The sequence below is a fragment of the Prionailurus bengalensis genome, chromosome E1 (genome assembly GCF_016509475.1).
Source record: "Prionailurus bengalensis isolate Pbe53 chromosome E1, Fcat_Pben_1.1_paternal_pri, whole genome shotgun sequence".
Lineage (NCBI taxonomy): Eukaryota > Metazoa > Chordata > Mammalia > Carnivora > Felidae > Prionailurus > Prionailurus bengalensis.
Genome location: NC_057347.1, coordinates 60285228 through 60304434, shown reverse-complemented (window position 1 = coordinate 60304434; position 19207 = coordinate 60285228). Strand labels below are relative to the sequence as shown.

General features: G+C 56.1%; 1 protein-coding gene across 3 annotated transcripts in view; it reads left to right on the top strand.

The window, feature by feature from the left end:
- The first annotated feature begins 1135 nt into the window (after window positions 1-1135).
- Window positions 1136-19207, top strand: part of CCDC57 (coiled-coil domain containing 57) — a 105214-nt gene continuing 87142 nt past the window's right edge. Inside the window, exons 1-4 of one of the 3 annotated variants that reach the window (XM_043585444.1) lie at window positions 1136-1263; window positions 11259-11484; window positions 11743-12160; window positions 14680-14788. In XM_043585444.1, coding sequence (XP_043441379.1) covers window positions 11751-12160; window positions 14680-14788 — 519 coding nt within the window. In that variant the 5' untranslated portion in view covers window positions 1136-1263; window positions 11259-11484; window positions 11743-11750. Of the gene's footprint in view, window positions 1297-11258; window positions 12161-14679; window positions 14789-19207 lie in introns of all 3 variants that reach the window. The other 2 variants (XM_043585445.1, XM_043585443.1) reach the window with 2 other exon arrangements.

Here is a 19207-nt window from a genome sequence, read left to right as displayed (position 1 = left end):
AAGCTGAGCCTTTCTTACCATTAACTGGCTTGAGACCTTTGTCCGTCACTGGCAGGGCCCTCTTGGGGACTGGCCCTGGGCAGCCAGCAAGCCATCCAGGTGGAGAAAACACAGACAGGAGGGCTGGGACCGAGGGTGGCAGAGGCTGTTCCCTGGGCCCACTTATTGGGCCGGTTGGGTGCTCAGGCCCCGTGGACCCTCAGATGCCCGTGGAAGCTGTCCCTGAGCAAGCTGCAGGGGCCTTGGCAGGAAGGCTTGCTGTGGCCTCTGTGAGGCAGGCTGTGGTTTTGTTTTCCTTTTGTTTTGAACTTACAATTGAACACAAAAACAAAAGTGCACAGGTTGCGAGCACACACGAGCTGGTGAGTTCTCACAAACAAAATAGCGTGTGGGTGCCTGGGTGGCTCAGTGAGTTAAGTGTCCAACTTTTGATCCCAGCTCAGGGCATGATTTCACGGTTGGGGAGTTCGAGTCCCACTTCGGTCTGGTCTGCTAGACGATAGTGCAGTGCTGCGGAACATGCTTGGGATTTTGTCTCCCTTCCTGCCCCTCCATCGCTCCCCCGTGCCAGCGCGCGCTCCCTCTCTCAAAATAAATAACTTAAAAAATTTTTTTTTAATAAACAACAACAACACAGGGAGCAACAGCACTGGAAACAGAAGGGCAACCCAACCCCACAAAGCTTGCCGGGTCAGCCCCACCCGCCGTCCTCAAGTCTGCGGCTTTCCCTGCGGAAGGGCCCTATAGGCGCGATGCGGCGTTGGGAGGGGGAGGGGGAGGAGGAGGTCGTGCGTCCCCAAGTCCCCGGTCCCCTGGACAACCCGGGCCCCCTCCCCTGCAGCTCTGGGCCCTCCCCCACGCCCTCCTCGTGCAGCCCCGGCCCCCTCTCCTTCTCCAGTACAGTCTCGCCCCCGCCTGAGCAGCTCCCAGCCCGGGCCTTTGGAGGCAGCCAGTAGCTCGCGTCCTGCCTCCCCTGGGCCCAGCTGGGGAGCCTCAGCCCCTCCGGCCTTCCCCAACCCTCGCCATCGGCCCCGCCCTCCTGGCGAAGTCGGCGGATTCTCTCCGGGAGTCGGGTGGGCGGGAGGTCCCATCGGCGCCTGCGCGTGGGGCGGGCGAAAAGATCCCGGAACCCTGCTTCCTGCCTCGCGTTTCCCTCCGGTGGGGTCGGAGCGCTGCAGTGGGCGCGCCCGCACCGCGGCCGTCTGACTCGGGTCACTATGGCAACGCGGCGGGGCCGGAGGCTGCGGCGGACGGTCGTTCGGGGTGAGCCGCGGACTTGGGCGCCTCGCGTGGGAGGTGCGCTCGTTGCCGCTTTTCGGGTCACCTTTAACGCATCTGGCTGGAAGCCCCCGCGATTTGGTGGTCCTGGCGGACCCGGGCCGCGGGGCCCCGCACTCTGGGCCGGGGCGGGGGCAGGTCCGCGGGGTCCTGGGCTCGGCCGGGCGCCCCGGGGGTGGGAGTGGGGGGCAGGTCCGCGGGGTCCCGCGCCCCGAGCCGTGCGGTTCCCCCGCAGACCCGCCGCGCCTCGCGGTTTTCGGGCCCTTCGGGTCCCCACAGCGACCCCGGGTGGGCCGTGCAGGTGGGGACGCCGCAGCCCTGCGCCAGCCCTGCGGCGGGTGAGGATGGGCTCAAACCAGGCCGCCTGGCCCAGAGATTTCCCGCCCACCCCCCACCCCCCGCCATTATTTGAGACTTGCACAAAAGTTGCACAAGTAGTACAAAGACTACCCCGCACGTTTTGCAGAGATTCCCCCAAATGTTACGTCTCCTCTTGCGGGCAGGTCGGGGCGGGTCTCGTGGCGCACCCAGGGAATTAGCAGCGCTCCTCCAGAAGCAGGGTTCCTGCAGACTCCGCACATACGGCTCCATGACTTGACTCTCGAGGATTCCGGTCCTTACTCTTCTGCAGTCTGGAGCGATCCCTGAGTCTTCCTGTCACTTTTTAGGAGCCACCTGTTTTGTGGAATGCTCCTTAATTTGGGTTTGTCTTAGGTTTCCTCGTGATTAATTTCAAGGTGCATTTTTTAATTTTACTTTTATTTATTTTTAAAGTTTATTTATTTATTTTGAGAGAGATGGAGAGCAGGGGAGGGGCAGAGAGAGAGAGAGAGAGAGAGAGAATGAGAATTTCAAGCAGGCTCCAGGCTCCGAGCTGTCAGCACAGCGCCCGATTTTTAAGTAATCGCTGCACCCAGCGAGGAGCTCGAACTGACCCCCCACCCCCTGAGATCAAGAGTCACAGTTCTTCCGACTGAGCCAGCAACGTGCTCCAGGTTATGCATTTGTTATAAGAAAGCCTCAACAGCGAAGGTGTGCACTTCCGGTGCGTCGTATCAGGAGGCAGGTGATGCTGCTCTGCCCATTAGTGGTGGCACTTTGGTTAAGTGGCTTAGGTGGTGTCTCCTTTATAAAGTTACTATTTTTTCGTTTGTAAGTAATAAACACCTTGTGGGGAGGTAATTTGAGGCTATATAAATAACTTGTTTCTAACCATACTTTCTACCATTACAAACGGGTGTTTTCTGAAACTATTATTAATCATATTTACCAAATGAAGATTTTTTTTTTAATTTCCATTATTCTTTCTATATATTAAAGTAGGCACCTGGCATGGGGCTTGAACTCACAATCCTGAGATTGAGAGTCGCAGGCCGTACTGACTGAGCCAGCCAGGTGCCCCAAGAACCTTCCCGTCTCGCCATTTTTCTATGCATTTATGTTGGTATACGTGTTTTCACTTTGTGTCTCCCCCCCCCCCCCCACCATTGGTTATAATCCACTGCTATAATTTATTTTGTTGCTGATTTTCCAGATTTGAGCTTTAGGAGGCTTTTCAGGTTGGCTTCCGTGTCCTTTCAGCATGTCCCCTAACATTTTTGAGCCCTTATTTTCTGGCACCACCAGACGCACCAGGTTCATGTTGTGTTTCCTTGACCTGGCCTGTGTCAGTCATTTCTCTAAGGAGCTCTGCTTCCTTTTAGTTCCTTCCTTCTTCTCTTTTTTCTTTTTTCTTTTCTTTTCTTTTCTTTTCTCTTCTTTTCTTTTCTTTTCTTTTCTTTCTTAAGATATTTTATTATTTTCAAGTCAGCTCTGCATCCAACCTGGGGCTCGAACCTATGACCCCAAGATCAAGAGTTGCAAGCTCCACTGAGTGAGCCAGCCAGGCGCCCCCCCCCCCCTTTTAGTTTCCAAGGAGGTGTTTAGAAACCAAGATCAGGTTGTAGGTATGCTTTATTGCTACTGGAGGGTCGTTGCCTTTTGGGTTTCTCAGTGGGTGGAGCTAGGAAACCTATATTTATTCACACCAGACACATCTGTATCTATTTCTGAGTGTATAGATCTGTGTGTATATTAAAGGCTGTGAGTTTATATTGATATCTCCAATTCCAATTAATTATCCCAAGGTTCATTCTACATTTCTTTTCCTCTCTAAATCTGGTTCCTATTGTCCTCAATGTATTTACTTATCTGCTCAATCCTAGACCACATATGAAGTAATTTCAGAATTTCTAGTCCGTATTTCTGTTAAAAACAAACCTATTAGAGGATAATATTTGCATACAGTTGTTTTGTTTTTATCCTTACAATATATAAAGTTTTTTATGAAGTTATTTTAGTGTATTTTTAAAAATTTTTGAATATTTTTTTCAATTTATTTTTGGGAGAGAGAGAGAGAGAGACAGAGTGTGAGTGGGGGACGGGCAGAGATAATTTGAAGTAGGCTCCAGGCTCTGAGCTATCAGCATAGAGCCTGATGTGGGACTCGAACTCACGAACCTCGAGGTCATGACCTGAACCGAAGTCAGGCGCTTAACCCACTGAGCCACTCAGGAACCCCAGGGCATTTTTTTTTTCTAATTTTTTTTTTAATGTTTATTTTTGAGAGACAGAGACAGAGTGCAAGTGGGGGAGGGGCAGAGAGGGAGACACAGAATCCGAAGGAAGCTCCAGGCCCTGAGCTGTCAGCACAGAGCCCGATGTGGGGCTTGAACTCCCGGACCGTGAGATCATGACCTGAGCTGAAGCTGGATGCTTAACCAACTGAGCCACTCAGGTGCCCTGTTTTGTTTTGTTTTTTTAATGTTTCATTTGAGAGAGTGCACATGTGCATGAGCAGAGGGAGGGGTAGCGAGAGAGGGAGAGAGAATCCCGTGCTGGCCCCACACTGTCAGCGTGGAGCCCAACACGGAGCTCTGTCTCACAAACCGTGAGATCATGACCTGAGCCGAAGTCAAGAGTCAGTTGCCTAACTGACTGAGCCACCTGGGCGCCCTGTGTTTTTTGTTTTGTATCGTTTGCATTTATATTAATCATTTGTGATGAGGTTAGATTCAGTTGTTTCTGTTTGTATTTCATTATGTTTTTTTGTAATGTTTATTTATGTTTGAGACAGACACAGAGTGTGAGTAGGAGAGGGACACAGAGAATCTGAAGCAAGCTCCAGGCTCTGACCTGTCAGCACAGAGCCTGACACGGGGCTCGAACCCAGGAACTGTGGGATCATGACCTGAGCCGAAGTCTGACGCCCAAGTGACTGAGCCACCCAGGTGCCCCTGTATTTCATTATGATTTTAAGCTTTGGTATGTAAACCATGTGATTCTCAAAGTCAGCAGCTCTTGGGGCGCCTGGCTGGCTCCATTGGCGGAGGCAAAGTGGCTCTTGATCTCGGGGTTGTGAGTTGAAGCCCCATGTTGGGTGGAGATTACTTAAATAAATAAAGAAAAAAAGTCAGCAGCTCTTAGCTAGAAGATGATTCGGTTTCCCTTTACTTTATTATTTTATTTTTCATTTACTCCATGTTTGTTTTTGTTTGTTTTGGCAAAGGGATTTGGCAGGTGTAAATTCACATGGAAAAGTGCCGCACACCCCTCACTCCCCACAAGGGCCACTGGTGGAATTCAGACCCACCCGTGGCTCATCGCTCCTGTTTCAGAGTTTACAAATGGTTGTGGGTGCTGTTTGGCAGTCAGTGAAGGGTGGGAAAACAGACTCGTGGTCACAGATGTGTGATTTTCATCCATCCCCTAGATATCCTTGAAGATTGCGGGAGCTGAGTGCAGCTCAGGTGGCCCATTCTCGGGGGGCTGGCGTTGAGCCCCCGTGTTGCGTGTAGAACAGATGAGCCGTCACCTCTGGACTTGCCTTCGAGCACCACAAAAGGTGGTTTGTAAATTAAGCTCACTAAGTATACTTCCAGCAAGATGACATTGCTGGGTGAGGTGGGTCTGAGTTCTTCTGCGTTAGGGACTTATCTTACCAGTAGCCGAGTCCAAAGCCGAATGCATCCATCCCGAGCCACAGTCCTTGAAGGGAAGGAGGTAAAGAGAAACCCCCGCCTTGGATGGCTCTCTGCTCGGCCAGTGTGCGTGAACAGCCTGTTCATAAGCGTCTAGTGACCGACTTTTAGCCTTTACAAATGGCCCCTTTGTGTAAATTGTAGAGTCTGTAACTGCTTGTGTTTTAATGAGGTTACACAGTGCTTTTCCAGTTAGTAATTATCAAATGTTTATTGTAAAAGAAATTGCTTCAAAGTTTTGGGCAGCCGCAGAGGGCGATTAATTCTAATTAATCCTAATCCTGTGTGTGGATTGGGTAACCCCCTGGTTTATCTCCGACGTGTTCTACTCTATCTGGCCGTCTAGGCGAGGGGGAGGGTCTTTGCGGATCAGGAGCATCTTGTCACGCTCCTTGCATCTAGTCACTGTGGGGGAGGTGGGGACACCCCCAGGGCAAGGGGAGCCCCCTGCAGAGCCCACTGCGCTGGGAAAGCTCTTTATCTGCCTGCTGCCTCTTTGTGGTTCCTTGGGACTCACCCTCTGTCTTGAACTCCTTCCTCTTAACCGGGGAGCCGGCTGTCAAGCAGACTTGGCACGGACCCCACCTGCAGCTCGGGCGGTCTTTGGCTCTGTCCTAGTTTGTGAGGAGCTGAGGATCTCACTGGAAGCCTCTCCCTCCCTGTGCTGAGTGTGGAAGGCCAAGCCCCAGGTGTCGCCCCCGGCCTCCGACCCGGCTGGCCCGTGTGGTCAGGGTCGCCCGCGGCAGAGCCCTGGTGGGGCTCCGGCAAGTGAGTCCCAGACCGCTCCACGCTCCTCGCAGCCCTGTCTTAACACTGGGGCACATTCAGAGGAACTGATGACTGAGGTCGACTTCCAGATGGGGCTCGCGTCTGTGTGGGACCAACAGGTTTTCTGTGGGCGGGAAACGACGGCTTTCGCGAGGGGCTGTTTCCATCTTCCTAACACCCGGGGGTCTGCAGGTGCTTTTGTACGACATCTGCCTGGGATAAACGGGTTAGAAAGCTCCGTGTCTCACAAATGAGAAGATCGAAGCGATGACGTGACCTGGCGCGCCCCTGCTCCACCCCCGGCCGACCCCACAGGCCCTCCTAGAACACCGTGGATGCCGCAAGCAAAGCCACCCTAACTGTGGGTCTCTCCCTTCTGTGGAGATTTCTTTCTGCCGTTTCCCCAGAAGTTTCACGTGGCTCCCCCTGAAAACTGGGTGCTTGTCGGGGACATCTGCTGGCTGACAGGCAGATTGCGTCCAGACTCTGAAGCTGTGATGTTGAAAGCCCATTAATGTCAGCCTCGGGGCTTTTAGGGTTATCCTGTGGTGAGATTTACAGGGCGGCCGGGCGCAGGCTGTCCTGTGATGGGGTAAGGAGGAAAGGGGCACCCGGCACTGGTGCCAGGTTGCTGGTGGGTCCTGAGTGCCATAGAATCTGGCATGCACGGTAGAAGCTGGTCTCTCGAGGGAGGGAGCCGCGGTGGGCAGCAAGGGCCAGGCCCTGTCCCCTCATTCTTCGTTGACTATGCCGAACAGGTTGAACTTTACCTTGCGGGTGGCCAGAGCCACGGGCGTGGTATCATGTGGTCAGCTGTCTGTATTACAAGAGTAACTCCTGTGGGTGGCTGTGCAACCAGTGCATTTAAGAGGCAGACCTGGTGGCGGGGCCCGTGACACGGGACAGGGCGCTGAGGAGCAGTCTCCGGAAGCAGGGAGGCCTGTTGACCTCGCAGACCGTGGTGTGTTATCTGTGAAGGACCATAGTGGTGACTCATGGGCGCTTGGGGAGACAGTCTGAGTCATCACGGTAGCAGGGGCGTTGTTTACTGGTGTGTGTTTGCTTGAATCCTGATCCTGTCCCTGTGAGTGGGCGCAGTCATGTGGGTGGCCTATGTGTCGGTTTTTGTTGACAAGACTGCCGGACTCCAGAGCTCCTGGGCCCCACACTGGCCCCTCACTCATACAGCTCCCCTGCTAGTTGGTGTGTGTGTGTGTGTGTGTGTGTGTGTGTGTGTGTGTGTTGGGTGTTGGGTGTTTTGGGCAGCCAGTAGATAGACAGCGTGGACAAACCCCTAACCGTGGAGGTCGCCAGTTCCACACCAGGGCTCTCCCTGGGCTTTGTGGCTGGCCTGCCGTAACCCCGGTTTCCCCGTGGTCCTGGGAGCCCTCTAGCCAGCACAGGGACCGTGACCTGGCCGGGACGTGCAAGCCTCATAGAGGCCACGCAGAACCCCTTCCTGCTCTTCCCTCGTGGGCTTCCCTGGCCTCTGTGCAGAGTCGCCCCGTGTCCTCAGCCGCTCTCATCTTGCCCCAGGCTGACAGACAGACCATCGGTGCAGTGACCTTACTGTCTGTCTCCAGTGGGTAAGACAGTCCCTGGCACCTACTGAGTGCTAAACAGATACTTTTTAAATGAGTAAATGGATGAATTTAAGAAAGGGAACTGTGTCTGGTGGAATTTTATATTACCAGCCTCAGTTTTTCTGGTTACACAGTTGTAGCACCTGAAATATAATCGGAGGGGTTTGCTCCTGGATGAAATGAACCGTTGTCATCACCTTCTGTGTGCTGAGGCTTGGGGCTCAGAACCCAGTCCGAGGTGCCCTCTGCACATCCTAGCTGTCTGCTTGGGGAAGGTGCTTGGCCACTGACTGAACTTGAAGCCAGTAGCTTCCTTTATTACTGAATGAAACACTTTTAAAAGTGAGTCTGTAGTTTTTCTGTGATTCATTTATACATCCATTAACACATCTGAAGGGTGAGGGCTGGTGATCGGAGGAGCGTGGGGTGCTTGGGTGTTTGGGATTGAGAGAAACCATGACCAGGGCGGCCAGGGCAGGCCAGGTGCTTCGGCAGACAGGGGGCCGCTCCCTGTGGTGGAGCCACCTGGGGGTCTGACCCCACCCGGCACATGGCAGCAGGTGCTGGGCTCCAGGGCCTGACGTGTCCCAGCCCTGAGAGAACAGAACTATGTGGAACGGGAAGCCCTGGGCAGTTAGCCTTTTTCCTTCCACTTACAGGATCCCTTTGGCACCCCCGAGCGAGTGGAGCAGAGGGGCCAGTCCAGGGGTCTTGCAGCGAGAGCCCTGGATGGTGGCCAAGGTGCGTGGGGAGGAGAGGAAGCGGGAAGTCAAGGCTAATCCCACGTGTTTAGCTTGGGCGGCTGGATAGAGGGGTGCCTCGGAAGGAGCCAAGGAAACTGGGGGGCAGGAGCCTGGGGTGGCGCTCGGGTGGCAGGCAGGTGCTGGATGGGTGTGTCGCAGCCGAGGGCAGGTTGAAGCCGGCTTACTGGGCGAGGCCCGGAGGCTAGCAGGAATGGGGCCGCGGAGGGGCGCTGCCCTGCTCCAGACCCTGCAGGGCGGAGACCTCGGCTGCCCCTGGCGGTCACGCCCCTGCCTCCCAGGCCTCCCTTCCGCTCCGGGAGCTCGGCCTGCGTGCGTGTGGGGCCTTTTCCTCCACCAAGCATCCTCTGCGGTTGAACTGGGTTCCGAGTGACTGCCTGGGGCTAGCACGGACCCCACAGGTTAGGTTCAGGGCTCCGTCCCGCAAGACCGACCCCGCCCGGACGCCTCTGCATCAGAAGACCCCTCGACGACCCCTCTTCGGGTTCAGCTTGCTAGAGCAGCTCACAGAGCTCAGGAGCGTTCTTTGTAGCTCCCCAGCATATTCTAAAGGGTATGACTCAGGGACAGCCAGAGGGAACGGGCGCAACGGGTGAAGTGTCCGGGAGGCAGACCTTCCGTGCCGTCTCAGGGCACCTCTGTGTGCTCCCCGACCCCTTCGCCGAGGGTTTCTGTGGAGGTCGTCACACAGGCGTGACTGACTGAGCCGTGGGCCATGGGTGACGGGTCGGCCTCCAGCCCCTGTCCTCCCGCTGGAAGGGAAGTCGGGGGGTGGGATGGAAAGTCCCAGCCCCGCAGCCCCCAGGTTGGCTCCCCCGGCAGCCGGCTCCAGAGTCCCCTCATAAGCCCAGGGACGGAGAAACAGAAGATACCCTTTCACCTGGGATCGTTTCGGGACCTGGGCACAAAAACTAAGCTAACAGCAGCTGCCCCCGTAGCTCCCGTCGCTCGGCGTGGGGAGGGTCTTCGGAGGTGTGTGCCAGGAACCGCGGATGAAGCCAACACGTATTCCTTACTACGTGGCGTATCGCTGGGCCCCGCCGTCTCCACAGCCCTGTGCGGGCCCTCCGGACTCAGCTGCTCCTCCCTCTCGCAGAGTCGCCCCAAGACTGGCTGGGCTGGGACTGGGCCCTGAGGGTTAGGGGCTACGGGGGCCTGTCACACGATGCTGAGAACAGTGTCCCCTCCACAGAGCAGGCCTGCGGGCCAGACCCAGCCTGCGCCGTCCGTGCTCTGAGCCGAGGGGTTGGCGCAGAGCCTGTGTCCACGGAGCCCTCGACACCCGCTGCCCTCTGTGGGAGGGGCTGGCCAGCGCCGTCCTGCACGTCTCACTGCTCTTGTAGGAGGACCTTCGTAAGGGAGTCATTCAGGTCTGGTGTCGGTGCCGAGAAGATACTGGCTTCGCCTGGGAAATCGCCTTGCTTTTTTTTCCTTACCAGACTCGTGGGCCCCGTGCTCGAGCCTGTTCTTGGTACTTTGTCCTCCGTCGTCTGAGACGCGCTGGTTGCGTGGCCTCTGTTGCCCGATTTTGATGCTTATCACATTGTTTTCCCCTCTCCCTTTCTGTGTCCTAAGCACTGTTCTGTGAGCTCAGCTGACCTGTGCTCAAAACCCGGTCGAGTGTCTCTACTGTTGGCTGGGGTGGCTGAGCACATGGCACCCATTTCCTGTGAAAGGCACGTTATTTCTGGGGTCCTGACAGCGTCTGGGGATTTTCCAATACCGGCCAGGACCATCTTGACAGTTTCTCTTTTACTTTTTCTTCCCTTCCTTCCTTCCTTCCTTCCTTCCTTCCTTCCTTCCTTCCTTCCTCCTTCCCACTTGTAGCCAGAATTACTGTCAAACTCCACTCATTGGGCCAGAGACCCGTGTGGTGGTAGCAGAAGACGTGCCCCTCAGGCAGCTGCTACCAATGCTTGTGAATTTATTGGGTTTTTTTTCATTCTGTGACCAAAATGTTATAGTAACAGATTGGGTTATATGGATAATTTTTTGTTGGTGGTTTTTGTTCTCGGTAACTTCAGGAGTGAAGTGAACTTCATGCCCCCAAAAGTAGTATTGCTGATTTAGCGTTGCTGACCAGAGAGCGGTAGCTTGCATAAGAATTCTAGAGTTACCGTAAAGAAAACAAAAAGCAGTAAGTAGCCCCTTCAGTTCTCCTGTTTCTGAGTTTGTCGGTGTTTCCTATATGCTGACCAGGGTCGACCGGTGTTGATGCTGGGGGGACCACTTCAGGCGTGGCTGCATTGTAACCTCCGTGACCCCCTTTCCGAGTGTCACCTCAGGCCTCTGAAGTCCCGTCCACTGTCCCTCTCCCCCAGTCCGACTGAGCCACCCAGGCACCCCCATTTTAGATTCTTTGGGATGACAGTGGTACTCAAATGTCACTTCTGGATGCCTGCCTGGAATGCTCCCGGCCCTTCTGGAAAGGTGTTGTCAGAGAAGGGCTGCTGTCTGTCCCCAGGGTGACAGTGGCCCTTGGGCCCAGCCTGCCTACCCTCTGGGCTCGCTGTGAGGCCTCCGGCCTGTTCCTGTAGGTCAAGGCCCGGAGGAACACATGGTTTTACGCGTGGGGATCCACCCCTTCTGTGCCAGGTGATGCGCCCTCAGCGGTCTGTGTGGCCTCGGGCTCACCTGGCGAGGGACAGCCCTTGCCCACACCTCCCACGCAGCCCCGCAGCCCGTCCTTGGCAGGGACGGAGGAGCGAGAGGTCTTAGACACTTAGAGCAGTTTGACGAAGGAGCTTTATGCTGTGGACTCTGAATGTTAAAGACTCGGACTTGTGTGTTATATGCCTTTGTTTTTTCATCTTATTTTCCTCCGGCGCTTTATTTTTATTGTGTTTCAGAGAAGCGCCACTCCGCGACGGATTGGAGATAAGAGAGCAGAGGAAGCTGCTCGAGTGCGGCGGGGGGAGCGCCCCCCGAGCGGAGCCGTGTGCGCGACGGGCGGGCCGCTGGCTCTCGGAAGCGTCTGGGCTCCAGTCCTCGCTCAGCTCCTTCGCCGCCTCGTTTTCTCATCTGCAGAGTGGGAGAGCGCTTCGCGAGCCTGTTCAAAGGACCTGGCTCTCGTGGGTGAGCGGCCGTCCCCGTCTTCCCTTCCTCGGTGGTCCCCTTAGACATCCTGCCCCGCTCCCTCTGCTGCAGGGTGAGGATAGGGTAGAAAGGGCCCTTCGGCAGGTACGTGTGACCACACAGCTGCTCACTGGCCCCGAGCGTCCTCCCGTTTGGCGACAGCGATGCCACAGATGGGGATCTGAGGGGGGGGCGCGGCGGAAGGACGGCCAGAGCCCCTGACTCTGCGCACCACCCCCCCCCCCCCCCCCGCCACAGCTGCCCCGATGATGCTGCCGCCGCCCTCGGAGCAGGCCCTGGGCCAGCTGCTGGCTCGCAAGGAGGAGGAGTGGAGGGCGCTGCGGGCCCACCGCTGCCAGCTGCAGGAGGCCGCGCTGCAGGACGCGCACAGCCAGCTGCGCGAGGCGCAGGGGGCGCTGCGGCGCCTGCGGGAGGACTTCGTCTACAACCTGCAGGTGCTGGACGAGCGGGACCGCGAGCTGGAGCGCTACGACACGGCGTTCGCCCAGGCCCGGGCCCGGGAGGAGGCGCGGCAGGCGGAGGTGAGCGAGCTGAGGGTGGAGGCGGCCCGGCTGAGGCGGGCGCTGGCCAGCGAGGCCCGGCGGCTGGACGACCTGCAGCGGCGGCACCAGCTGAACTTGGAGGAGCGCCGGCTGGAGCTGGAGCGCGCGCACAGGTGAGGCGGCCCCGCCCCGCGGCGCGGGGGGACGGACGGGACACTGCTTGAAACGCTGGCCGTTTTCTCCACGGATGACAAATCTGTGTCATTTCAATAAAAGCTGTTCGAGTTCGTGACTGTTAATGATGCAAAATATGTTTCAATCCCCAAACTCCGTGAGCTCGCTTGAGACAGGCTGACCAGGAACCCAGCTCGGGTCAGAGGGTCCCGTTGGCTGGGCCCCCCGGGAGGCCGCTCACTGTCACACGCTTGTCACGGCTGCTCCCCGGCTCCCCAGCGGGAAGACAGATACGACCGGCTTCATTTAAAAATCTGGTGTCCTTCCCCCGATTTCAGCGTGTACGTTCGTGATGTCACGTTAACACTTGGGGTCCACCTCCCTGGTGTGCGCGTGTGCGTGCACGTGTGTGTGCACACGCGAGAGTGTGTTGTGTGTGCACAGAGCGGTGGGCCGCATCCTGCAGGTTCTCTTGTCACTGAATGGGGTCCTAAATAGCGGTTTGTTTTTTTAGGTTTATTTATCTTGAGAGAGAGAATACACACGAGTGTGCGAGTAGGGGAGGGGCAGAAGGAGAGAGGGAGACAGAATCCGAAGAATCCGAAGCAGGCTCCAGGCTCTGGGCTGTCAGCACAAAGCCCAACGTGGGGCTGGAACTCACGAACCGCGAGATCGTGACCTGAGCCAAAGTCGGAGCTTTACCCACTGAGCCCCCCAGGCGGCCCCTGAATAGTTTCTCATGTTGTTACGTACGTGCTTAAAGCACTTGTTAAAAAAAACGCCACGGTAAGGATATTCTTGTCATGACCATGACTTGTACCGTGAGGTGAAGATGGTCCGGTGAAAAGGAAAAGGTGCCGGAGGGGTCCGTTGGGTTCCCTCCAGGAGAGCTCGCTTTTACGCCCACAAAGTCGTGTCCCGCACACGCTGCCCACAACCTGCCCATGGCGGTTTCCCGTCTATCCGGGAAGCTATTCTTCGTGTCATGCGCTGAGCTCTGCCACATCTTTTCAGATGGCTCCCTGGCCCACTTGGCCGATTCTGGGCCTGTTCGTTCCGGGCTCCGTGGCAGGTTGGGCGTGAGGGGAGGAGACCTCCGTCAGTTGGGTGCGGGCCCACGTCGGCTCACAAGCCTCTGGCCCGCAGGCTCTGTAACAACAGCCTCCTGTAACAACACACAGGCACAGTTTCCAGGGTCCCGAGAGGGAAGCCCGGAGGCCCGGAAGCCCGAGGTGTTCGTGGCCCTCTGCTGATTCTCCCAGCTCCGATGCAGCGTGTGAGGAAGCCCGCCATTTGTTCAGGCGGCGTGGTGCGTGATGTTCGCACCCCACGCCACCTCACTGGGGGGCCAGGGAACAGAGATGCCGAGTTCGGCCAAGGTCAGCGTCCCCCGGAGCCGGGGAGGGGCCCCGTAACCTGCACCTGCAGGATGGATGCTGGCATTCTGGCTGTTCTCCAACTTCATCGTTAAAAATTACACCGTGATGTACCTGGAGCACGGGTGGCAGGTGCTTTTAGCGTTGTGACATGTGGGCCAGCTTGCCCTCCGTGGACACGCTGATTTTCAAGCATCCTTCTTGGAGTGCCGTACCTTTTATTTTTTTCTTAATGTTTATTTATTTATTTTGTGAGAGAGACACATGGGAGGGGCAGAGAAAGAGGGAGAGACAGAGAATCCCAAGCAGGCTCCCCGCTGTCAGCGCAGAGCCCAGTGTGGGGCTCGGTCCCAAGAGACGTGAGATCATGACCTGGTCCAAAATCAGGAGTCGGTCACTTAACTGACCGCATACCACCCAGGTGCCCCAAGTGCTCTACATTTTAAAGTGTCTCCTCGGGTCATTTATTTGCCCATTCTTTTTTTTCTTTCTGTCTTTCTTTTCTGTGTCTCTTTTTTTTTTTTTTTGACAAATTTGAGACATTTTCATCCATGACTTCTTCCAGTACATTTCAGCTCTCCTCTTTTTCCTCCATTCTGGGACTCAGTGGCACCAACACTCAGCTTTTGTGGCTGTCCCTCAGCTCCCTGGGCTCTGCTCATTTTTTCCAGTCTGTTTCTCTGTGTTATTTGATGGGGTGATTTCTGTTGTTCTGGTTTCAAGTTCATGGATTCTTTTCTCTGTCATGTTGTCACATTCGCTCGGCTGTTAAGCCGCCCGGCGAACCTTCTGTTCGGTTACGGCACCTCTTCGTTCTCAGTTTCTGTTTGATTCTTTGTGAGTTTTTCTAAGGCTGCACTGAACTGCTTGTTGGAGCGCCTTAAATAATTAATGGCTGCTCTAAAGTCCTTATTAGACAATTTGAACATCTGTGTCATCTTGGTGGTAGCACCTGTGACTGCCTTTTCTCTTCCTGGTTCTTGGTGCCTTTTGCTTGTGACTGGACACTTTGGGAATTGTGCTGTGCGCCTCTGGACTCCATTCCAGGCTCTCCGTGCAGGCAGCGGCCCGTGCGGTGTGTCGCACGCGGGTCCCGTGGACTCTTCAGCAGGACTTTTGTTAACGCTGCACTGTTTGCGTAGTGAGAAGAACGGTGAGATCGACCAGCAGCGGGAGCAGTATGAAAACCTGAAATGGAGGCTGGAGAGGAAGCTCGAGGAGCTGGATGGTGAACTTGCTCTGCAGAGGCAGGTAGGACGTTCCGACCGCGGCCCCGTCTCAGCTGCCGGCTGGAAACCGAGCTGTTGAGGGAAAGTCGGCCTTTTTGTTAACTGTGTGGTATCCGTGGGGTCCGCGTTGAGTTACTAGGGCAGATGTCCATTCCGGGCTGGGCTGGGGGACGTGGCGGGCGTCTGAACCTTCGTCTGTAGTAACCCCCTGGGTGTCTCTTTCCTCACAAAAGGATACACGTTGTCTCCCTTATTTATTTTAGAAAAAAGTATTGAAAAGTTAAAATTTGAGTTGCTTACTGTAGAAAGGAGCTGGGGACTCACAGCGTGGTCACTGTATTTCTTTTGGGGAAAACCACAGGTGGCCAGTCCTAAGTTTCGACAGAGTTGTGCCGGCTGGCAGGTGGTGCGTAAGCCTGTCACCGCGGTTTCCCCTCCGTGACACTGAAACCCGGCCTGCACGTCTGACGGACTCAGCTGCGTTGGGGTTTGGCCGAAGGGGCCCGTTCTCACTTGTGGAGCCGCATGGGTGCAGGTGCTGGGGTGACAGGCCCCCTGGTCTCCACGGAGCACGTGCTGAGCTGCTGTCCTGAGAGCAACAGCAGTGTTCATGGGAACTGCATCCACGAAGGTCCTTGTGCTCCTCCTCACAGCAGGGACACGGTTTTGACCAGGATTTTACAGGTGGGGGACTGAGCCCGGAATCAGCGACCAACCTGCCTGGGATCCTCTTCATACACGGCACAGGTGTCATATGAGTCCAGGATGTCTCCGGGGTGCGAGCTCTTACCACTGTTCTCCTGCCCTGGGATTGCTCTTGTCGGGGAGCCAGAACTCCTGTCCCCTCAAGGGTCCTCTACTTAAAATAAGAGTCAGGGGCGCCTGGGTGGCTCAGTCGGTGGAGCGTCCGACTTCAGCTCAGGTCACGATCTCGCGATCTGTGAGTTCGAGCCCCGCGTCGGGCTCTGGGCTGACGGCTCGGAGCCTGGAGCCTGCTTCCGATTCTGTGTCTCCCTCTCTCTCTGCCCCTCCCCCGTTCATGCTCTGTCTCTCTCTGTCCCAAAAATAAATAAACGTAAAAAAAAAAAAAAAAAAAAAAGAGTCAGAATGACATGAGACGGGTTAAGAGGAGAAAACCGAGTGTAACAGGCGTGCGTACGGGGAATCCACACGGACAGGGAAGTTCCAGAGACCCACCAAAATGAGATATATATGTCATTCTGGACTAAGGAGAAGGAGCTTTTGAAATCTCCTGCAGGGAATTTCTTTTAGAGTTTTCTGGAACTAAAGAACTTTGTCCATTATGGATGGATTTGATTTTGGAAATGGCTCAAGTTGTTAGGGCACGAAACTGGGGCCCGAGCAGCGGGATGAAGGAAAGAGCAGTTGTGACTTCACTGGGAGGTGAGGAGGTGTCCTGAGTCAGCACCAGGGTCACGTCCAGAGGAATTTCCAAAGGGCCCTGGGCAGTGGTGGGCCGTCCCAGTTAGCAGGCAGGCACTCAGCGGCCCCCGGAGGCAGCGATGACCCTGGGGAATGGTGGTCGGCTGGGCCGGGCCTCTGCTGTGACCCAGGCAGGCTCTGGCTCCAGCTCCCCCGTCAGTCAGGAGGGCCCCTCACAGCCACGGGGAACGCTGGTTTTCCTATCGGCCCTACTTCTGGAAGGAAGGAAACGATATTGAAACTCCCTAGCTCTGGTGTTGCACCCAAGGTGGCCGCTGGGAATGTGGTAGCATTTGTCTAACGTGGTTCTGGAACAGTCTGAGCCCGTGCGGGTTCACAGGGAGCGGGATGCTTTTGCTTGACCCCAACTCTGGTTGACCGAGGCTCTTACGTGCTCATTGGCTTCAGGGTTTCCTGTTTCTTGTTTCTAAGGATCTGTGTCCGTTACTGACTTGTCAGAAGGTAGAATTGACTCAACGGCGATAATGGTTTTTCTCCTGAAAAATGAAATACAAGATAAAGGGAACTGAGTCGGTCTGTTTGACTCTTACTGTACCCGCGAGTTGTAGGCAGTGGGCTGAAGGGAAGCTTTTTTTCTTTTTTCCCCCTGTGTTGGTTAGCATCACAGGATTAGAAGCCACTGGAGTAGAAATGGAATGATTGATTTATTCGTTCATTTAGCAAAAAAAATTTTTTTTTAATTTTTTAAATGCTTTTTATTTTTGAGAGAGAGAGAGAGAGAGAGAGAGAGAGAATCCGAAGTAGACTCCAGGCTCTGAGCCGTCAGCACAGAGCCTGGTGTGAGGCTCGAACCCATGAACTGTGAGATCATGACCTGAGCCGAAGTCAGATGCTTAACCTACTGAGCCACCCAGGCGCCCCAACAAATATTTTTTTAACACAAACTGTGTGCTAGGCGTCCTCTCAGGCCCAGAGTTAGGGTGTGGATGAGCTGGCCCTCCATGGGGCGAGATGGACACCTGAAGGGTGTAGTCTCTGGTGGAATGCCCCAAGGGTGTCACCTGCGTGACACAGTGAGGCAGGCTGGTGGGGCTGGCCTTTTTAAGGAGGGCGGTCAGGAAGAGGCCTTGTTAGCAGAAGTCTGCCAGTGGCAACGTGTGTGGAGGGCACACCTGGGGGGCCTGGGGCAGGCCTTCAAGGTTGAGGGGGGCTGAGGTGCTGGTGGCCGTGTAGGGCTCACAGGCAGCAGCCCTGGGTAGAACGCCGATGATGTCAGACTGCGTGGGAGGCGGCTCCTGGACGTCCCGGCCAGTGTGTTGGGTAAGAGGTTGGGTAAGAGGGAACTTTGCACTCCGGAGGTCAGCATGGGGAGGCCACGAGGTACGGGCTGGGAGCCTGGGGCATTGCCAAAGGGCAGGTGTGGACCGGGGAGCCCGGGCAGAGCCTTCAGTGGGAGGATGGGAGGTGAGGGGCCTGTCAGGGAACCAGCAGGAGAGTGGGTGCTCCGGAGCAAGAGGAGGGGAGAGAATAGGTGTGCACTGCTCCGGGGGCTGGGCAAAGGGTCCTTGTCTCCCGGGCCAGAGCTCCGCCGCGTGACCCAGCCCCCCACAGCCCGCAGAACTTTGAGCAGAGACCAAATGCTTCGTGGTCTTGTAATATGTTCGGAGGAAAGAATCCCAAATGATTTTTGTGTTCTGGTCCCAGTGAGTGTTACTCATGTGACTTCTCATACATCGTTTTGCTTTTCAAAGGATAAAAAGAGTGAAGTATGCTTTCCATTGTACTTCTCTGAGTATCTCTGAGGCTCCCGCTGACCTTCCGAGATCCAGGGATCCAGCGTGGGCACGTCGCTGGGCAGGTGTGTGGCCCCCGCCCGCCTCCCCGGGAGACGGCGGACCAGGGAGGTGGCGGGTGTGGCCACACTGTCAGGGCGGCTTCAGCCTCCTCCCAGAGCCTCCTTTGCGTAGCCGAGTCTGTCCAGGTCTCTTCAAGAGCACTTGGGGTCCTGCTTGCTGTGCTGTGTTGCCTGCGCGCTTCTCCGTGGGGACGGGCTTCACGGGCCCGACGTCACCTCTGCTCTGACCACGGGGCTGGGCCAGGTCACCGTGAGATTTCAGGGCAGGAGAGACCAAGACGAACTGTGGTTTTCTGCATCAGCCCAGTCTGCTCCTCCTCAGTGTGGCTTCTGCATCCCTGTTCTCCTGAGGACCGAGCACGTCCACGCCTCTAGTCCACGGGCAGGTGGACCCTGTGGGGCTGTCTCTTCCCCTGAGACCATTGGGAACGGACAGTAAGAGACTAAACACGGAGAGAGCTGTGCAGTGGAGGGAGTGGAGGGACCTCGGCTGGAGAAGCAGCAGCCCGCAGGGAGGGGCTGTTGGGAACGTGGTGCGGGGAGCTCAGGCCCCACGCGTGGTGGGGGCTGGCCTGGCGTCAGCCGGGGGTCTGTGTACGGGCAGCCACCCCCACGTGTGCACACGGAGCAGCCAGCAGGCAGGAGCTCGGCACACTTCTCCGCGACAACGTGGAACTGCCCATCTGGGGAGAAGGAAGGCCGCGGGTGTGGACCCTGGTGCCTGCGGTGTGGGGCTGACAGGTGGGACCCCCATCCAGCGACAGTGCCCCAGTCGGCCCAGCGATTTACTACAGTACACGCACCCGTGTAAGGGCCGAGACAGAAGCCCCCGTCACCTGCGGTCCCCGCAGGCGCCCTTGTGGTCAGTGAGCACCACTCTGGCCCCGGCGGGCGCGGGTCTGCTTCCTGCCGTTGCGGGGACGTGTGACTGTACCGGCCGGCTCCTCACCCGCGCGTGGACGTTTCGACACTTGCGTCATTTCCAGTTTGAGGCCATTGAGAATAAAGTTGCTGTGGCCGTTCTTGGCAGGCCTGCATTTATTTGGTAAATAACTTGGGAGTAGAGTTTCTGGCTTGTGTGCTAGGGGAGCATTTGACTTTGTAAGAAATCACCGACCTGTTTTCCAAGACGTTTGTGCCATTTTATGTTCCTCCCAGCGCCAGCAGATTAGAGTTGTAGCC